At 39.5% G+C, this 21,420-nt stretch overlaps 1 protein-coding gene across 1 annotated transcript in view; it reads right to left on the bottom strand.

The window, feature by feature from the left end:
* Positions 1 to 21,420, bottom strand: part of LOC109987656 (proton myo-inositol cotransporter) — an 82,922-nt gene that overhangs the window by 4,018 nt on the left and 57,484 nt on the right. The window contains exons 5-9 of the mRNA XM_020638815.3: positions 5,123 to 5,286; positions 4,863 to 4,983; positions 1,812 to 1,937; positions 1,489 to 1,607; positions 636 to 788 (exon numbers count right to left, since the gene is read on the bottom strand). Coding sequence (XP_020494471.1) covers positions 636 to 788; positions 1,489 to 1,607; positions 1,812 to 1,937; positions 4,863 to 4,983; positions 5,123 to 5,286 — 683 coding nt within the window. The remainder of the gene's footprint in view (positions 1 to 635; positions 789 to 1,488; positions 1,608 to 1,811; positions 1,938 to 4,862; positions 4,984 to 5,122; positions 5,287 to 21,420) is intronic.

The raw sequence follows: 21,420 nt of genomic DNA, 5'->3' as shown, positions 1-21,420 counted from the left end.
TGTTATCTCTGTTTGCTACTTGTCAAAGCAGTATGTTATTTTTAAAGCTACAGCCAAGTATGCATTACACTAACTACCATTACCTTTTCTTTGACATCATTATGTTTTTCATTGTTAGTGAATATGTTTTACACACTAGATGAAGGGAAGATGGACTAAAGCAGGCAATTAACCTGCCACATCTCAGGATGACTCCACAATCACCCCTGATGGATCGATTTGGCAGCTCTACAAAAGGTCAGTTCTTTCCTGTCTGAGGAGAAACCTGCTGTTGAAGCACATTGACTTGAGGACGTATGGATGAGGGTTAGGAATAAAAGGTTGGCAACACCTCAGGGTATCAGTCAGCTGCCACCTTTTCTCATGTTATGAAAGAACTGATGGGGGGGGTTTCATCAGGAAAGACAGAATTGGATGATTGACAGCATTCATTATTGGTAGTGATTGTTTGACAGGAATGTTCAGCCTGATTAAAATGACATGCTTCAGCTTGGGTGTATAAAAATTGTTAAGAGTTTCCCTGCTTTGTCTTTTCCCTGCTTTGTCTTTATCCTATTTTTTCCCCACAAATATAATGAAAAAGGCTCCAAAGATAATATTTTTATGTTAAAAAGAATCACAGATTAGAACCTCACCATAGTAAGTGAAGTACTGCGCTAAGTGGAGAAAGGTGACAGACACGAGGATGTTGAAGGTCCAGGTGACTCCGGCTGCACAAGCGTTCCCTGTGCTCCTTGCCCACAGAGGGTAGATCTCTGAGTTGATGGTCCATGGCATTGGACCCATCCCTGAGAGAAAGATCAATGATTACATCATGAGGAGACAAAGACAAACAAGAGGGGCAGCAATATAGTTTATTGGGATCACAGTGGATGTGTCCTCACTTGGCCAAAATAATGACTTTTGTGTCCTATTGATTGAACATTCAGATCTTGGTGCATTGTTTCAATATTTAAACAACATCAAAGCAGGCTCAACGTCGTGTGTAATGCAAGGTGCTCCATGTGGCCGGGCATTGGCACAGTGGTGCTTTAAGCTACATATTAACATCAGCAGTAATCTCATCACATGGTCCATTCAGTAGGAGCTTTCTTGATATGACTCATTGTTCTGCAGAAGATGAAGATTGTTCAGAGTATTATATACAACTGTTCAACATTTTTTTTTTGCATTTGAGGGAACAACATGGAGGTATTTAAGTTTTCATCTTAACAGCTAAGCCAATATGGACCAGATACCTTGTGATGCTAACAAAAAAGGGATTTTTTTAAATCTACAATTCCATGACATGACGATTGTACGTAGTTGTGAGACAACACATACATTAATGTTAATTTTAACATATAAATAGGAAAAAAAGTGGATTTTAAATAACCAAACATTATGGGAAGAGTACTTGTAAAGGTTTAATTAAAAAGGTTGTTTTAAACAAAACACAAACCTTATGCAGAAGAGTGAATGTCAGAGGACTAAGGTTTAAACACCCACCTGGAGCAAAAGCGGCCAGGTAGAGCACAAGACCCAGTAAAACCATCCATGAGAAGGAGGTGGGACAGTAGTTGTAGGCCCAGTAGGTCTGATCTTTCATCAAGCTGGAGTTGGAGCATCTAACAGAGGAAGGCACACTCATTGCTTTTTGTTGGTCACATTTAATAGTAAGGTGTTCCCAGCGGGAACCCTCCAAGAGGTTAGCACAATTCATATTTACAACATAATCCCATTCTATCAAGAAGTGTTCCCACTGCATTTAAACCCCCCCTCGGTTGTATCCTTAACAATATCACATACTCACAGAGCATCCTGTGACTCACCTGCCCCATGCTGAGTGCTCAGTGGTGGCCTTATTGACTGGAACACAGGAGGAGGTGAAGAGTGCTGAGCCATTCTCACGGTAACAGAAACCACACCTCGGGTCCAGCATGCAGGGCTCACACAGCCTGCAAGCAAATCAGCAAACAATACAATCATTAGCTTTAACTTGTGAAGTGAACACAATCAATCACAATGCATGGTATCTCTCAAATTCACAATTTACTGCATTTTTCTTCTTTTTTTTTTGCTGCTGTTTTCTAGACTAATGACATACCTTGGAAGTATAGTATGGTGTTGTTGATGCAAGCAAACATATTTAATACCATTGCAAAAGATGGTATGACAGAAAATAATGTTTTCAAACCCCCATATTAATACTCTTAATAATTGTCTCATAACCCAAATTAATAATAATTTATGAATGGGACGTTCCCCACGCCCTTGACACAAAAATGTGAAATCAAACACAATCCTCATTCCACCTTTATCTGGTCCTATTTGCTGTCTTCATTTATAGCAAGTGTACTAGGACATGTGAGAGGAATGATGGTGAAATGCTGATTTACTGATAATAATTTTTAAAGATGCACACTCAGTGTCACCGAGTGTTGTTATAGTACTTGTATCATCAATTATGTCTTTGTATGCAGTCTGCTGACATCCTGTTTGCAGGACACCATTCTCTGGAAATTAACAAACAATCTTCTACCAATATCAGAGGGGAGCGAGAGCAAATACTGCATGGTGAGAAGAATCACGTAACAGCTTCAGATAAGATTTGAAAAATGCTATTTAAAATGTGCATATATTCGTTCTTTACATGCATTACTTTAAAAAGTATTAACAATTAATTGTTTTTTTCCATCACCAGGTATAAGATCAATTAAAAAACAGTTACATGAAATATAAAAATATTTTATAGGGGTGGAGAGGGAGGTTGGGGTGGGATTTATTTTCTTTGCCCCCTCATTTGCCATTATTCTTTACTTATTTGTATACTTTCTGTGTTGTGGTAATCCAGGGGAGAGAGATGATTCAATCTTTGTTTGCCCCTTTTGTCTGCTGTTTTCATCCCTTCTTTTGAAATGTATTGTATAAAGAATTCTGTATATAATATACTGTATATGATTCTCCTCTCCTCTATATTTGTGGGCTGCTGTTAAAACCACAACATCTTGTTTTTCCTTTATTGTAAGTGACAATGTTTAAACATAAATAATAAAAAATTGATCACAAAAAAACTGAAATATAAAAATAAAAACAATGATCTGCATTAACAAAAACAGCATCTAGTAGCTGCTTCTGTTGCTATGATAACAGAGTGAAAGGTATGACAGTAGCTGCTCCTTCCTAACCTTTATATGAAGTGGAACAAATTGAAAGCCCATCTTATTTAACTCACGTCAGCACTACATTTCTCTTCACTGCAACACAAAATGATGCTGCTCCAATATGATGCTGCTCCTTCACTTTCATGTCTTCATCATTTTAATGGATTATAAACTTGCAATGACTTTTAACTGTCTTTTTCACACAGTATCATGCATCCAACAACTGCATATTCTAGGCAGTTTTTATGTGAATATTGTTTATATATAGGTCAGTGGAAAACATGGAAACATAGCTAATAAAATCAGGCAGCAGTTATTATTTCAGCTGGCAATTTCTTGGCCACTGGCTAGAAATATGGACCATGCTTTGGTCTTCTTCTGTCTTCTCATAGTTTCAATGCATGAATGGAAATCTTACTGAGAAGCATTTCTACAAGTAACATAGTAAACTCCACTGGAGACATCTTAAGAAATAATTCTTCTATGGTGTTCCAATCAATGGACTTTGAGAGGCCTGTGGTGGCCGTGATGCTTCCATGCAGCCTTGGTCAGTGAGATGATGTGTGGGCTCATATGAAGCCACCACAGTACAGTGAGGTAAAAGCACTCATCTCTTCAAATTACTGCTCTGTTTGTGTGTGTGCTGGTATGTGTGATAGTGAGTGGGTGCTGGGCAGCCAGTCCATTACGTGCTGTTTGTTGTTATGATGAAAGACCGTTGATACACATGAGTTTCATCTTGTGTCTGTGTAAGTGAGAATAAATTGGGAACACAGCGTTATCTGATCTTTGAATTACATAAAAACACACTCAGGGTCTCTGCGCGTCTTTGCCCTTTGTTGCCAACAGAGACTGTGAAGAGAACTGTAGCTGATTTAGCTTTTAAACTCTGGAGATTTTAAAAGCATATAACTACATGTACACAGCATCTGTAGAGTACTGCAGCTCTGACAAACCATTGCTTTAACCAGTCATTATTATTCAGTCAGGGGAAACAAGGAATAAATGTTGTCTTGAATAATATGACTCTAAATCACAAATGCATATTCATAATGGGTTTATTACAAAGAGAACACATTCAATATGAACCCTGTGTTGTAAGATGAATTTCCTGGTGGATTCATTTAAAGGCTGAAGTAGTGCACAGAAAAATATAGAAATATCTATTAATGTATGTGTAAGTGCAATAACTTCAACAAAATAACTCCTTTGGAGATGTTACATCCCCTGAAGCACAACATCAGTGTATCCCTGCACTCTGGATTAATATTACACTGCAAAATATTTACACAGAAGAGGGGTAGGGTGAAAAGTAGTTGGATGTGTTTAATAGGACAAAAAAGTAAAAAATGACAACAAATATCAACCCGAGTGAAGATTACAGAGTAATCTTTAGCCACACACACACACACACACACACACACACACACACACACACACACACACACACACACACCCACACACACACAAACACACACACACACACACACACACACACACACACACACACACACACACATTTTTGTATTGTAGGGTTTGCAATTAGAATTGGGAGTTAAAGGGCTCAAAACAATAAACGTATGAGGTGATATGTAGCTTATAATGAGCTCTAATTGCCCAATATGTTTTGCTTGTGTTTGGTAATAAAGGCAGGCTATAATGAGTCATTTAAAAGCAGCTACGCAGGTTAATGAACGCTTACAGGATTCATTTACTCACTGGTATTTGGAGCAGGTAGTGTTGGCCAAAGATGGGTCCGATGGATGAAAGGTGACAGGGGGACTGTACTGGGCAGACATCAGAAAACCGATGGCCAAGAGACTCAAGCTCAAACAAGTACCTGTTAGCAAACACATTTGTAAATGTGTTGAGAATCAGGAATCTGGTTCATCCAATGTAATTGTGTCCATGTTGAAGAAACATGGTTATTAGGATTTGTAAGAGTTAAAAACCTGATGTAGAACTAATTAGCCGATTACCTATGAGACTGCCCAGGGTGAGCTTCCTGCGCCCCACCCTGTCCACCAGCCACACTCCCAGTAGGGTGAACAGGAAGTTGGTGAGGGTGGTGAGTCCAGCCAGCCAGATCGCAAGCCTGTCGTCCCGCACTCCTGACATCTGCAGGATTGTGGCGCTGTAGTACCTATGGGAAATAAGGACAGAAGAAAATGAACTACTTCATTTTTTTCTACATTTCACCAAACATTTTAAAGCGTATTAAGGGGGTTCACATGAGTTAAAAAAAAGTGTCTTACAACCAACTAACTTTTAAATAATCTTGAGCACTACATTTGTGAGAACTTTTAGGGTGTCAGGGCTCCTTTTACAAGGATGATGTAAGGAAACTACTGGGATGTAGACAGTGGGTTAGACCCAGTTACCTGCAGGGCAATCTGTGTAATTGGCAAGCTGCTTCAACATTATGAAAGAGCAGCAAGGGACCTGTGCTAGAGCTATTCTACCCAGCCTTGTACAAGCAAACCTTTTGAGCATGTGGCATGGTTGAGCCAAAGTAATGTGGCAATGAATGTTCTTGTGGCAGCCACGTAAGTGTTTTTAATGCTTTCCATTGGCTTACCAATGTGCCTTTGAGGCATTGGTATGATTCCCTTTCACCAAAGGCCTAATACCTCAGTCTTTTTTTCAGGCCACAGATTACCATAATATATCATTCTTAATATCAAAGTTGAAAAGAGGGCAAAATAGATTTCTCCATTTTGGGAATTTTGAACACAAATCGTAATGTGCTCAGCCCAGATTTGTGTCTCCTGCAGGGATAGAAAAGGAGATTTAAACTGTCTAAATAAAGTTTCACGTTATAGACAGTCATACAGGTTAGCCTGTTAACCTGCTCACTCAGATGTTTATTTTCAAAGCACATCAAGGGGAAGTGCCACTATTGGAGATGTGTTATGGAAGTGACTAGTGATCAGAATTCAGATGATAAAGCTCATTTGAAAATGAAACTGCATTAGCAGAAATGCTTTTAAATTTTCTGAATATGGGTGTATTATTTGACTCAAAAATAAAATTATAACTAATTTATCTAATTTGCATTTTAGTTTTCATCTTCAAAAATGCACATTCTTTGACTAAATTAAAATGAAGAAGAAAATGACATTTGCTTTTTTTATTTTCAAAAAATGCCCCGCTAAATCTGTGTCATTATTCAAATGAAAATTCTAATTTTAAAATGAAAATGCAATAACAGAAACGCGTTTCAACTTTCAGAATAAAGGTGCATTATTTGACCTATATTTAAAATTAATATTCAGTCATCCAATATGCATTATACCTTTGCTCTCTATATATGCATATTGTATGACACAATTCAAATGAAAACGAAAAGTTCTTTGGCTTTTCGTTTTCAAACTTGCCGTGCTAAAAAGTTCTCATAATTCAAACCAACTCGAAAATGAAATGGCAAAGTGGACGGCGCAGGAAAGTGACGTGACATAATGTGTGAGGTGGGGTCCTGGACATCACCTTCCATCTTGTCAAGGTTTAGTTGTTCAGTATTGTTTCTGAATCCACATAAACATCCACACTTCCACCACTGGCACATGCAATCAGTGGTGACTCAGAGGTTGGCTTCATGTCATTTTGTCAATATAGCATGACCGTCATTCATGCAACAACATGTGCGACAAAGCCTGAAGATGTATGAATATCATTGACATTCACAAAACATCTATATTTACAGTAATATAACACATATGAAATAATATTCATTAATGCAAAACATTGTCAAGAGAAATCAACCAACCAACAACAACTCTGTTCTTCAGAGCCAACAGCTCTACTCCACCCCAGGCAGCTAGCTACTCATTTAGAGACAGTTCAGATCAGCTATAAAAAGCCCCTCAACAGTCACTTTCTCTTTGTCTGTGTCTGTTCTCTCACACAGTGTATTTATGCTCGCAAACCTGGCACCATGTTGCTCACAGATTACCACAGATTACCTCCAATCATCATCAAAGTACCTCTAAACAAGCTGTGGTCAACAATACAGACACCTGCACGGGGTCCATTTCCCACTTCATAATAATTTGATTAAAGGACTCAGTTTTAAGTGTGATTATGGAAATGTGCTTGAATGACGGACTTAAAGACACTTTCTCTCACACATGCACGGCAGCTTACAGATGATTCCAAGAACCCCTCAGAGAATGCAGCACAAAAACAAAGAAGGTATAACTCATTAAAGAAAAAGCCCAAATAATGTCCTGCATTGTCTGCCTCTCTGTGTCTCTACAGGCCGCTCAGAATTAGCATCCCTGCTTTTCATCTTTTCAAAGGAACGATCTCCCTCTTGCTTTCTCTCGCTCCAAAAACAAAGACATTCATTTGTGGGATTTACATAATAACTCTTTATTTCCGTTGCCTTGGCATCCAGGGAGACAGAGAAAGAGCAGGAGAAAACTGAGATGGTGTGAAACTTGTTTTTTGAAAACTTCATGTGAAGGTTTTGGCAGGTGATATATGTATTGTAACAGAATGTTTTATTAGTCATCAGCTAACTTTGTTTCTTAAAAAAAAGGATGTGATGAGTGGACACAAAAGCAAACACATGCCTTAGACATAATCAAGAAACACTCAAAAAGAAAAGAGTAAAAGCTCTATTTCTGTTCTCAACAGTGCAGCCTGCTGTGCTCCATCCCCAGCCCGCATTTACTGATTGTAACACACACACACACACACACACACACACACACACACACACACACACACACACACACACACACACACACACACACACACACACACAGAAAACACTATGTTCCGACTTAAAATATACTTTGAATAACAGCCTGCAGAAATTAAGTAATCAGGTTTCTGACTAATGTGCCAAGAACCGTTTTTTATTGGTGTTAAATAAAAGAATCCCAGAGGGAGAATCTCACACTAACAAGCCCAGAGTGTGCACACAAGTCTGTATAATGTTTTAAAAACTATAAATATATCTTGTATATTCTGAGTCCTCCAGTGAAAAGTTCCAATGCGCTATATATCTTTAAAGATTTGGTTTCTTTGAGATTTATTTGACAGGACAGATATAGAGAGAATGATACGCACCAAACAGCGTCAGGATCAGGAGTGAAACCTGCAACCAATGATTTGTTTTCTTATTTTTTAGATTTTCAGAGTTTAGATTTTCTTGTTGTATTTAGTTCTCATTCTTCCCTGATGGTGGTGTTTCCCTTGTGTGTTTTCTAAGTTAGTCTTCAGTGTTTCCTGTGTTATTTTGTAACGTCATATCCTAATGTCTCTTTATGTTCTAGTGTGTTTTGCTACATTCTTGAGTTCTATGTGTCTTGAGTGTTTCATGATTTAGTTTTTAGTTGTCCTCAGTGTTTCTTGTCCTGCCTCTGTGTGTTTCCCTCCATGTTGACTGCCCTCATTGTCTTCACCTGTGTCTATTTAGTCTCTGTGTGCCTTCCCTCGTGTTGTCAGATCATTGTTGTAAGTTGAGTGTAGTTTGTCGGTCGATGTCAGAGTTTCCAGTGTTTCCTTGTTGCTCCTTGTTTTCCCTTTTTAGATTTTGCCTTTTTGTTAAAATAAATCGTTTTTGTTATTCTGCACTTGGGTCCACCTCCCTTGTTTTCTCACACCCATCACAGCATGGGCGGTTCTAGGGAGGGGCCAACAGGGGCAAGTGCCCCTGTGAAACTGAGCTTGGTCCCCCCTGTGGCCCCCCCTCCAAAACGAAGACCCCCCCTAATAACACATACACAGTATTTGACTCACAATCTAGTATTTAATTCTGTTACTGAAACAAATATAAATCATGGTATTTAATGATGTGAGCTATTATTTGGCATAATATATAAATATATATTTTTAAGTGATCATCTTTGTCTGTTTTTTCCTTTGTATGTTCCCCTCTGACAAAACAACTGGCCCAAGTTTGGCCCCCTCAGTAAAAGTGGTCTAGAACAACCACTGCATGACAGCAACCAGTGCAACGGTACAATGGCAGGTGCTCTACCAACTGAACTCAAATGGCAACCCACCATGCTGTTATTCTAATAACAAGAAACTGAATAGCTGGAGCAGAATAAAAGAAGCCAACAACTTGAAAATATTACAATGTGTGGATTCATTTCTGCCTGTGTGAATTCTTTGCGTCTCCTCACAGATCTCCAGAAGCATCAGCTTTGGTTATGCTTCCTAGCTCGTCATCTCACTGCTCAAGGGGAAAATAACTGAAATAAGAGGAATGCATCATGAAAACAGGAACACACAGAACATTGTGGTAATGTTTTTCAGGGAGATAACTTCTGCTTGTATTTTCCTGCGAAAAAAAGGGGCCAAATAATGAAATAACATTCTTATAAAGCCTGCTGGATATGCAAAAATTACATTTTAACTGTAGTGACATAAACTGGGATTAAGAGGAAAAATGTATAGCATTGTTTTTGTATTTTTCTTCCATTACACAAAATATTTATGACTATTTAAGTACTTATAACATTATTTGTTCGCAGCGCTGCGGGCCTGAAAAGGAAAGGTTTAATCGGTCACCTCTGATAGACAGTGACACCACCAAAAATACCCACTGCTTGTCAAATATGAACACACATTGCAAAGTGACAAGTGTCAAAATGATCGTAAGCAGTCAAGTAGAATCTGAGTGAAACAGCAAGGTGGATGTCTTATACAAAGCCTAACAGTATATATATATATATATATATATATATATATATACCTTTTGACATTTTCTTGTAGTTTAGACCTTCTTAGACCTTGAGTAGTCTTTGAAATCAATGTGAAAATACCCTTCTTTAAAAAGTAAAACCATGATGCCAGCTGAAGCTGACATTAATAAAAGCAGCCCTGCTAGTAGTCTATATGTTTAAAAGGCTTCAGTTTAGGATATGATATTTCTGCAGGAAATGAGAAAAACTATATTGGTGTAATAATAACATTGTTCAATATTGGAATAAGTGAGATGAAGAAACACACATTTAAGAGTTTAAATTAGCTGGCCTATGACTCACAGCTTCTGTCTTGTACTGCAAAATACCTGAGTTTGAAAAAAGTTCTTCCTCATTCCAAAATAAATCCAAAACTTTTCACCACTAAATTTGTCCAAGTTAATCTCTGGGTGGCAGATAGTTAGCTTAATGTCCATCTGACTGCATCAAAATGGTGATAAAAAGCATGGCCAATACTCAGTCCTCCATCAAAAAGGTTTAATGTATGCATGCTGAATGAGAAAACATGGCTTGTATACAAATAAAAGTTTATTCTTTTTTAGATCAATTCTGACTTTGGCGATGTAATTATTGCAAATGCTCATATCACCATAACCATAACATTTTTAATGAACTGTGCAGCCCTTCTTCAGGCTCTAACAATTTTACATGAAAGGAAGAATGTCACCATGACCCAATCATAAAGCATGTATCTCTGTCTGTAACAATGGCACGCAGGTTATTATAGGCACAACCTTCTGCAGGACATTTCCCTGAGTAGAGTAACGATTGGTTTGCTCTTTTGAAAGTGAGAAAAATTAGCTCTGAATCCTAGTTTTCCTTCATTTCACACAGTCAATGGCTTCTTGTTGAAAGGTCAGAGACACAGTGTCCTTGTCATAATCCAGGATGACCAAGTTGAAGTAGTTTTAGTTTGGTTAAAGGACCTGTACAGTGAGGAGTATGGAGGTAAAGTTTCAGTCTTTAACAGAGCTGTGATAATAAAGAAAAAAATAAAAAGAGAAATTATTAAGTTTTTGCTTCTTGTTTGATATTTTTTGTTATTACAAACAAAAAATGTTATTACAATTTAACAGTTTATTGAGGAAGTGATATTATTTTCACCTTGAGAATAATTGGCAGATGGATTGATATGAATACAATCCTAAATTGTAGCCCTTCTCCATTTGGTGTGCACACAGGGAGGATGACAAACATAATCTTTCTCTGTCCCTAAAACACACACAGACACACCCGCATGCTCACACCCACCCACTGTGTTTTACATAAGTGACCCTGTGGAGCGTCGGTGTGATCTGGCCCTGACCCCGCTCTGAAAATGGAAACATGGATCCACACTCCTGTCACGCTTCTAGTCCCCTCTTCACATTAAAGCACAGCCCAGACATCACTTAGGGAGTGAGAAAGTTGGAATAGGAAAAGGGGCAAAGAGAGACACAAGACGAAGACATGAGCAAAGGGAGGGAGTGAGAAAGTTATTTCTGTAAGGAGCAAATGGGTGAAGAAAGTGGAAGAGAGACTATGTACACGCATCAACACATTTCACAGACATCTTTATGTTTTCACTCAAGTTATTCTGTGTCATGTCACCAAATGTTCAGGTAGTTATTCACACCCTTCAGCAAGTAGAGGGGAATAAATCTAATCCCTGAACAAGACCCAAGATGTTTAGTAAATGTCATTTTATTTTTGTTAACTTTGTGCAGAAAACTAGTGGACAAGTAAAAGACTTTCCACACTCTCCCTCTTCCTATGGGTGTTTGTGAGAGGAAGCTACTGACTCATTGTTGACATTTACTTTCACATTACTGGACCATCTTAAGCTGCTAACTCTTTTGTTTGAAACCACATGTGGTCCTAAAGGAGCAAACTATTGTATTTTCAGAAATATCCAAAACTCTACATTTCTGCAGTTGGCTTTCCAAAGTATCCCATATTTTAAGTGTCCACCATTCAAACCAAGGTTTTTGTTCTTTCCCTTTTCCTTCTTCAATTTTAAACATAAAAAATACATACGTACATATATGAATGCCAGTGTAAATTAATAAAATATAGGACCAATGAATCAATTGTTAAAACTTACTCATGTAGTGAATGGAAAGTTGCTTTAAATCTTTAATGAGGAATTCTGGTCAAATTTGCAACAAAACAGATGGAAACTGGTCTTTCCAAAGTTCAAGGATTTGATGTTTATTTTTTTTAATTGTAAAAAGATTGTTCTATTTTTCTTTCTACACAAACCAATGTAGTTCAGTTCAATGTAGTTCAAAAGCATAAAAATGCCCTCACGCTCTGCTGGTTTTTTTTTTGCCCTCACAGAATTTACTGGTGAAAATAGTTCAACTTTTTCAATGCTGCTGGGATTTCATTGTCACTTCTCTCTTGATCATCAATCAAAAACGAGAAGGAGTGGGGCTTCTGATGACAACTTTGTCAGCAACGATGGCAGAGGAGGACAAACTACTATTAACACATGTAGAAATACAGTCACTACTGAGGGGAGTGGAAGCGCTGTAAGCCAACTTCACAACAGAAAATGCTGGTAACCAGCACTCTGAAATATTGGTTGTTAGCACTGCCATGGCAAATATATATATACCAGTGTTGCAAGGTGGAAAATAAATCAATATCGTACTGCTGCTTTAAAATGATCATATCTACTTCAAACTAACGTACATATTAAAGAAAAAGAGACAGGTCGTAAATACCACACTGAATGAAAAACTATGTCCTGCACACCACACTGATGTAAATAAACACACAAACAAAGGAACACACTATTTAAGTGTTGATTGTTAGTTGTTCCGCCTACAGCAGCTGTGTAGCTGAGCTAGTAGGTTAAGTTGTTGTGACATTTTCCTTTGGTCTTTCTGGCATAAGGAGCCACAGGTATTAACATGGCATCAGGTGAAGAGTCATCTGGCAGGTAGAGCCGAGCAGCAAAATGGCGGCTCAGTTGCTGATGTGATTAGTTGCTCTCAAATGACAATGTTTGGTTGAGGGGACGTTGAAATTGCAAAATTATCGTACATGTGTCCTTTTCTGCAATTATTGATCGTACAGAGGGCAAATTTGTCAGGTCAGAGGATATATTTGTATGTCTACATCTAAAGTTAGGAAGTGAACAAGAACTTGTCTTGTCTCTTATGGTATACTACCATTGACGTATTGGTGCAAGAGTACTGGTGTGATACTTAAAAACGTACCCAAACTCTCTTTTTCCTGTGAAAACAAAGGAAGCCACCTGGATAAGAGTGAAGGTCACGACGCTGCAGGAACAGATAACAATGAGCGATCACAAATCAGTAACAGCGTGAGGGTGTGAAGGACAAGCTGGGAAGATTTCCCTCGTCTATAAGATGGAAGGTAGCCTACTAACAGAGTGCTACTTATTGACAAAGATCTAATCAGGTAACTTAATAGTAGAGGTAGACAGAGACTCAAGAGTGAGGTTAAAGTGAGAAAGAAGGAAATCGAGTGTACGTGTGTGAGCGGGCATGTAGTGAGTTACCGACTCACTGAGTAACACACTAAGTGACAAGATGTGAGAGTGGAGAAATACAGCGAGGTAGAGGGAGAGGGAAGTAATTGAGAAAAGGATGGAAAGAAGAAGAGAGAAATTAATGGTGAGGTAAATAGAGAAGGAGAGGCGTGGGTGTATAAACAAGAACGAGTGGACAGACAGAAAAAGAAATGGCTATAGGGAGAGAAACAGAGTGAAAGACATCTACAGGGAACTGGCCTATTTTTCAAATGAATGCATATGAACACTGAGCTGCAGCATATTTATGCAACAAAAATACTCAGCCTAAAGAGGCAAACTACAGGTCTTACTGATTACGTACAGCACGTTTTGTTCAGCAGGATAATCTTCACAGATGAACACCATTTTTATGATGTTTGAAGCGTTAATGTGGCCGACAGAAGTCAAAAGCTAACGTTATGCTACAAGCTAACTACACCACGGTCGGATGAATGTGACGTCACTAGCGTTATGCTTCAGATGATCTCTGATAAACTAATCAGCGTAGCTTAATAAATAGTTTACTAACATAATATTCACCTTAACCTAAAGATTAAACCTACAGGAGACATCTCAGACTAGTGAGAGAGTTCCCGCCCTCTGTGTCTGGCGTGATGACGTTTAATGTCCCCGACAACCACTGTAGTCACATTTAGCCACTTGTTAGCAACCGCCTTTTTAAAGACGAGTAAAAACTTCAAAATTCACAAGTGGGGGTGTTACCTAACGTAGTTTATGTGGTCTAACAAAACACCAACATCTCTGAAGCTTGTGTTAACCACAGACCTTATTTCAGGTGTCTAACCACAAACACATTCAAAATCCACGTTGACTTTTAGACGTTAGACCCCATGGCGCTCAAATGCTAACTTACTTCAGGGTGTTAGGACTCATTCCTGAGGCACTCTATTCTTCAAGAATGTGCAACTAAAGGCTTGTTTTCTGCCTGCTTACTTAAAACTTCCGGATACAGACCAAACGTTGCCATACTACCGGAGATTGTGGGAGCAGTGTTAAGCAGTGTAGTCACTTCAAGCCAGACTAGCAAAACACAATGTAGAAGATTACTTTGGGAAGAGTTGAATCTCAAAGGTCACAGTGATTGTGAGGGCTGATTGGAAAATAAAAAAAGATACATATGATGTTACCTCACCCGGGCACGGTGACAAACTACAACAGAACAGCTGGGTAGAGATGGGACTGGAGCTGTATGTCAGCTGGACAACAGCCAATGAGAAGTGGAGTTAAATGGTAAATATGAGTTTAACCTTGCCCCAAATGAGACTGTTTCATCGTCATGTTTAGTGTTATCTTGGAAGAGGATGAAACCTCAAAAGACATTTTTGCTGGATTTAATTCTCAAAGTGCTTAAAATGGCTTCATAGCAGAATTTGGCATTTATCTCAACATGTGCACTCAAACACACAGAGTGGGCTTTGCCAGCTCCTTGCCAGTTTGCCAGCAGAGTGAGCATGTAAAAAAAAATGTTTTGTGACATTTCCAACATGACATTTGTCTGTGTGACCATCTGTGAGGGCCAACTGGCCTGTGTCCACAGCCCAGTGACAACAATACAAACTCATCATATCATATCATATCATATCATATGACATCGTTGTTTTTAGAATACAAATCACATTAAATAAAACATGAACTGGATATGGATATTTTTCATTTTCATCTTCAGATCCTTTTTTCTCATTCCTAAAATATGTCACTATATACTCCCCTTGTGAATTTTAAATCTAGATGCCTTAAAAAAGGTTTGCTTTTTTTGTGTGATTGCGATTAAAACAAAAATTACTTAATCTTGCTTATAATAAACAACAGACTTTCTTCCACACATAAAGGTCAGAAAGAATGCTTCCGAGCTAATACTTGTACTAAGTATGTCTTGTCACTTTCCTTCTCTATAAATCTATCTCACCATCCCTCTGTCGATCATATTCCTCGGTCCCTCTGCACAACTTCCTCCACCTCATATCCATCAATGTCCTCCTTCCTCCTTTCGACCCCATCCATCTGTTTCTCCTCGTCTCCTGCTCAGTTTTTCTCTCTCCGTCTTCTCTTTCCCTCTTTGTCATCACAGTCCACTGACCTGCCCTGACACAAACACACACACATATACACAGCAGTCTCCACAAGCCCACAGTGACCTTTACATGCTACATTATGTGGCTAATTGAATCAAAATGATCCAGTGGCTAATGGGGAGGGATGATATCTAATTTAACCCACTGCTGTATCACATCTTTATATATTTATGACTCATGAACAGAGAGTGAAATGCAGTTGCTATAACAATATGTATTTATCTGTTTGTAATCTATACAATAATCTGTTGGCGGACAGTCAGGAGGGGAAGCATTCAAGGACACAAACTCAAGCAGGCAGAAAAACAAGCAGACTAGATGTTTTATTGACAAACTCATCTCTCATCACACAGGCTTCACTGTGTGTCTGCGCTGAAGGGCAGAGGAGTTATTCATATAACAACCAGGGTGAGTGAGCCTGACATATGAACTCCTGCTGAATCAACCTGCTGTAAAAAAAATAGCTGTGTGATTATTTCTATTTTCCCAAATGCCTGTCATGTAGCGTATTATTCCAGTTTTAAATAGAAGCCATGTGGGCACAAAAATCCTTTTATGTGCTCCTCTATAAATATAAAGAGCTCCCTAACCAATCCCGCTGTTTCATCAATTATCCCGTCAATCAAAGACCTCACATGCGGTTCCCAGCAACCTATTTTTTCCTTTTCTTGTTCTGAAATGTGTTTCATACATTCCAGCTAATGAAACTACTACATTATGTTTTCTGCGGCCCTGTATGTTCTCCTCTGCTCTTTTGTTAATAATGAAAATATTTCCAATCACATGCATTATTGATATAGACCCCCTCCCATCTGACAGGGAAAACCTTCCACTGTGGGAACAATTCAATTTCAATTTCAATTCAATTCAATTTATTTGTATAGCGTCAACTCATAACAAGTGTTATCTCAAGACACTTTACAAAAAGCAGGTAAAAGACCTTACTCATTGTTATGTTACAAAAAGCAGGTAAAAAACCTTACTTATTGCTATATTACAAAGACCCGGCCTATCCATCATGAGCACTTTAGCAAAGCAGCAAAAGTTACAGTGGTAAGAAAAAACTGCCTTATTAAAAGGCAGAAATCTTTTGTTCTGGCAACTAAGCAACTAAGAAAGATTTCAGGGGGCAGGCTGTCTGCTATACATTTTAAGTAGTAGTGTCAAAACAGCTTCAGTATGCAAGCTAAATGAGCCTTTGCTTCCTTTGTTTGAGGGACCTTATTACACTACAAAAACATCTGAAATTAAAGTTTATTGCTGTGTAGCGCTTCCTATGTATCAACTAGTCGGAGATACAGCGCCCTGGGTTCTTCTCTTAGAACTCACGTTAATCTTATTACTATTATTGCTCCTTTAAGTTTATATGTCCTGTAATTGAACCTACCCTACCTTGCTTCCTCGTACACGAAATGAATTAAATGACTCTAGTGTGATGACATGTTTTACCTTTAAACACTGTAAATGTTCGGTTTTTAAATATGCTTATTTATTAAACCGACCAAGAGGTGAATATGCATTTTAAAGTATTTATTGACAATTGACCCTAACTGACCAGAAGAAATAACCAGCTATTACTAGTTCACTTTACATGCTTAAATCCGTTAGAACACATTAATACACTCTTAACACTTTAATGTGGGCCCACACAAAAATAACAAAAGCCGGCATTAAAATAAACAAAACCCCGTTGCAGGCCTGAATTGAGCTCGATGCAATGAACGTTGGCGGCACGGCGTACTCACTCACCCACGTCGAACAGTCAGTTCAACGTTAATCCAGAAAAGGCAATAAAGAAGACTGGTCCAAACCATAGACTGTAAAAATAATGGACGGGACAAGGTCCCCGGTCTAAGTGAAGCTTTTATTTTTAGAGCTCCCCCTACTGACTGGCTGCAGTATAGGTCATAAACCCCGCCTCCTCAATGATAACAGATGGGATGTGGGTCAAACTGTAAAGCTAAAATACTCGTCACATAATTTTTTTCCAAACCTAAACTCTGCTGTGATCATTAGTTATTATCACCCTACATTGTGTTCAAGTGCTCATTCTTCTGTGAAGTTTGTTTTAAATAAGTTATTTGAGGTTGAAAAACGGGATTTTACGTCATATTTGACGATGATTGACAGCCGCCGATCTTGCGTAGCTCTCTTTGTGAATAGCAAAAGTTACGTAGTGAAGGAAAGCCGAGACGCCATTGAATTTTTCCGTTCAGTTTTTTCGTCTTTTTTGAGCTGGAAAATGAGTTGTTCTGCAGGAAACTGTTCTCACCGACCTGTGGGAGCTAAGGGATCTTTGCAGTTTTTTCGGTAAGTAAAAAAGTGATTTATGTGTCATTGGTTAAAGTCGTTATCTAGCTAGCTAACACATAAGCAGTCTAAGGTTAGCTGAAATGTTGTAAAGCTAGGTTACTTATCCGGCATGATTTATCTTTTTATTTTATGAAATGAGCAAACCTAATAACTGACATGCTATGTTTCTTGATATTGTTATATCGTTATTGTAATTGAAATTGTATTTAAAACCAAGAATCGTGATATAAAATCTGCTCATAGATGCGGTTCATTGACTGTACAGTTATTTTACAGCAATCGAGGGCAAAAAACAAAGCCAAATAATTTAAATCTGGCCTGCATCATTACTAATGTGTACATGTTTACAGTCTGAGTGATAAGTGGGCTATACCGAGAGTAACAGGTTTTACTTTCACCGTGCAGGCTGAAATTCATAATACTATATACGAGGGTAGAATATTTCTCTATGTATCCAGATAAAACTAAAGGTAAGATCTGATTTAATATAACTGTTACTGATTTAAGAGACTAACCGAAACGTGAACGCAAACATTAACAACCGGTGTAATGTAATATTAACCGAGCATCATGCTGCTTAAACTTGATAAATGTTCTGCATTGTCTTCCACACACTACCAATTCAACAGTCACAAGTTGATCATATTGTACATTTAATGACGCTCATTTAGAATTTGTACTAAAAAATGTTTCGGTGATTGTGACGGTGTCTGTATTTAACACCTTTGAAAGGAAGGTGTTAATGCAGGAGACCAGTGTTACACACAACATGCTGCTGTTATTGTAGTTAGGAGGAGACAGGCACAATCAAAGAATACATAAAGATCACGTTTTTCCCCACACATGTTAATATGTTTTAAATGTCATGCATTTATTTTTGATTTCGCTTCAATAATCGTTAATGAAGAGAAACACCATGATTAAACTACAGGCTATTGTTGCCTTTTTATAGCCAAAGAAAACTGAACATTCACAGCCTCTGTATTCAAAAGAATTTCAACATGGACATTTATGTCTTCCTATTTTCCTCTTTTCGCCAACATTATATTTTAAACTGGGATTTCCTTTTTCTCGGGTCGCGTCTCTCCCAGCTCGCCCCCTCCGGTGCTCTCCTCTCCATAATGTGCTCGTCTCCTCCCTCTAAAGCTGCTGCTACTCTGTAGGACGCTTTGATTGGGGCACCTCACCAATAAAATACTATTTTATATTTTATAAGCAGTTTGCCACCACACTGCATTTTTACTCTCCAAAGGCATATGAGTATGTGCGTGACAACTTTAACAAAGCTTTACCACAAGCAACTGGATGACTAGTGAGGTACGTGCAATGCTGAAAGCCCGGAACGACGCTTTTAAATCTGGCGACATGGTGGCACTAAAAACAGCCAGAGCCAACCTGAACCGTGCCATAAAGGTTGCAAAGCGTGCTCACAGTCAGAAAGTGCAGGACTTCCTCGAGGACCCCACGAACACCAGACGAATGTGGCAGGGCATCCAAGTCATCACAGACTATAAAGCTACTCCTCCCCCCTGTGACAACAACATCAACTTTCTCAACGACCTCAACAACTACTTTGCGAGGTTTGAGGCACTCAACACCACTCCAGCGAGGAAATCTATTCCTCACTCCGATGAGCAGCCAATCAGCCTGGACGCAGCTGATGTCCGGAGAACCCTGAGGAGAGTAAACACCCGGAAAGCAGCGAGCCCTGACGACATACCGGGACGGGTGCTTAAGGAATGTGCTGACCAGCTGGCTGGGGTTCTCACAGACATCTTCAACACCTCGCTGATCCAGGCTGTGGTACCATCATGTTTAAAGACTGCTACAATTATACCAGTGCCTAAAAAATCTACAATCTCCTCGCTCAATGATTACCGCCCTGTAGCACTAACCCCCATCATGATGAAGTGCTTTGAGAGGCTGGTAAAGGACCACATTGTCTCCAGACTTCCCCCCACATTCGACCCAGTTTGCTTACCGCCCAAACCGCTCCACAGAGGATGCCATCTCCTCTGCACTCCACCTGGGCTTACAACATCTGGAAGAGAAGGACACACATGTGCGGATGTTGTTTCTGGACTTCAGCTCAGCGTTCAATACAATCATCCCGCAGCATCTGGTGAGCAAACTGGCCCCCCTTGGTTTCAGCACCCCCCTATGTAACTGGCTGCTTGACTTCCTCACAAACAGACCCCAGTCTGTGCGGGTGGGCAACAACACCTCCAGTGTCATCTCCCTGAGCACCGGCTCCCCTCAGGGCTGCGTCCTGAGTCCGCTGCTGTTCACCCTGATGACCCATGACTGCTGCGCCAGGTCCACTACTAACCACATCGTGAAGTTTGCAGACGACACAACAGTAGTGGGCCTCATCCGTGACAACAACGACATGGACTACAGAGAGGAGGTGAAACATCTGGTTGACTGGTGCAGAACCAACAACCTGACCCTGAACGTTGATAAAACCAAAGAGATCATCATCGACTTCAGGAGGCGCCAGCCCAGCCACACACCACTCCTCATCAATGGCACAGCAGTGGAGAGAGTTAGCAGCACAAAGTTCCTGGGGGTGCAGATAACAGACACTCTGACCTGGTCCCTTCACACCGGCGCTCTTGTGAAAAAAGCGCAGCAGCGCATGCACTTTCTGCGTCGGATGAAGAGAGCACACCTCCCTCCTTCTATTCTCACCACCTTCTACAGAGGCACTATAGAGAGCATCATAACAAACTGCATCTCTGTCTGGTCCGGAGCCTGCAGTGCCTCCGACTGGAAGTCTCTGCAGAGAGTGGTGAGGACGGCGGAAAAGATCATTAAGACTCCACTTCCTCCCATCCAGGAGATCGCAAAGATCCGCTGTCTGACCAGGGCTCAGAAAATCAGCAGAGACACCTCCCACCCCCACCAAGGACTGTTTTCGCTGCTGGACTCTGGAAAGAGGTTCCGCAGCCTCCGAAGCAGAACTTCCAGGTTCTGTAACAGCTTCTTCCCACAGGCCATAAGACTTTTGAACAGGAAAAAATAATCCCTCCATTCCCCCTCAAACCCCCACACAGGACTACCTCACTGGACTGTAAAACACAATATAACGTGCAATATATTTATCTGTATAGTATTTTTACTCATAGTTTTTCTTTTTATATCTATTTATATCTGCACCTTATTTTTATTTTTTCTATGTAAATACATGCTGCTGTTTTTATCCTGCACTACAACGGGCCAAATGCAACGAAATTTCGTTCTTATCTGCACTGTAAAGTACAAGTTTGAATGACAATAAAGAAAGTCTAAGTCTAAGTCTAAGTCTAAGTCACACAGTCACACCATCCGCACAGCTGGTCCAGGATTTACTGTAGCATCTTTTACAGCACTAAAAGGTCATGTACAGGCAAACAGAGAGAAGGGAAAATAAACTTTTTGAGGAATTACGGCTAAAAAAGATTCTACTTTGCATACAGTACATCCTCTGATAAATAAAGTGAAGTACTTTGATTGCATTTCTGTGGTGTTCCTGTAGGTGACCATGATGCAGCCAGACTGAAGCAGCAGGTTGTGAAGTTGGACGCCATCATCTTGTCTTTGCTGATTCTGAAGAGAACGCCTTCACATAGGACTCAAAGGTAAAATGA

This window comes from Labrus bergylta, chromosome 23 (assembly GCF_963930695.1).
Source record: "Labrus bergylta chromosome 23, fLabBer1.1, whole genome shotgun sequence".
Classification (NCBI taxonomy): domain Eukaryota; kingdom Metazoa; phylum Chordata; class Actinopteri; order Labriformes; family Labridae; genus Labrus; species Labrus bergylta.
The sequence above is the reverse complement of the archived record's forward strand: the minus strand, read 5'-3'. Positions and strand labels throughout refer to the sequence as shown.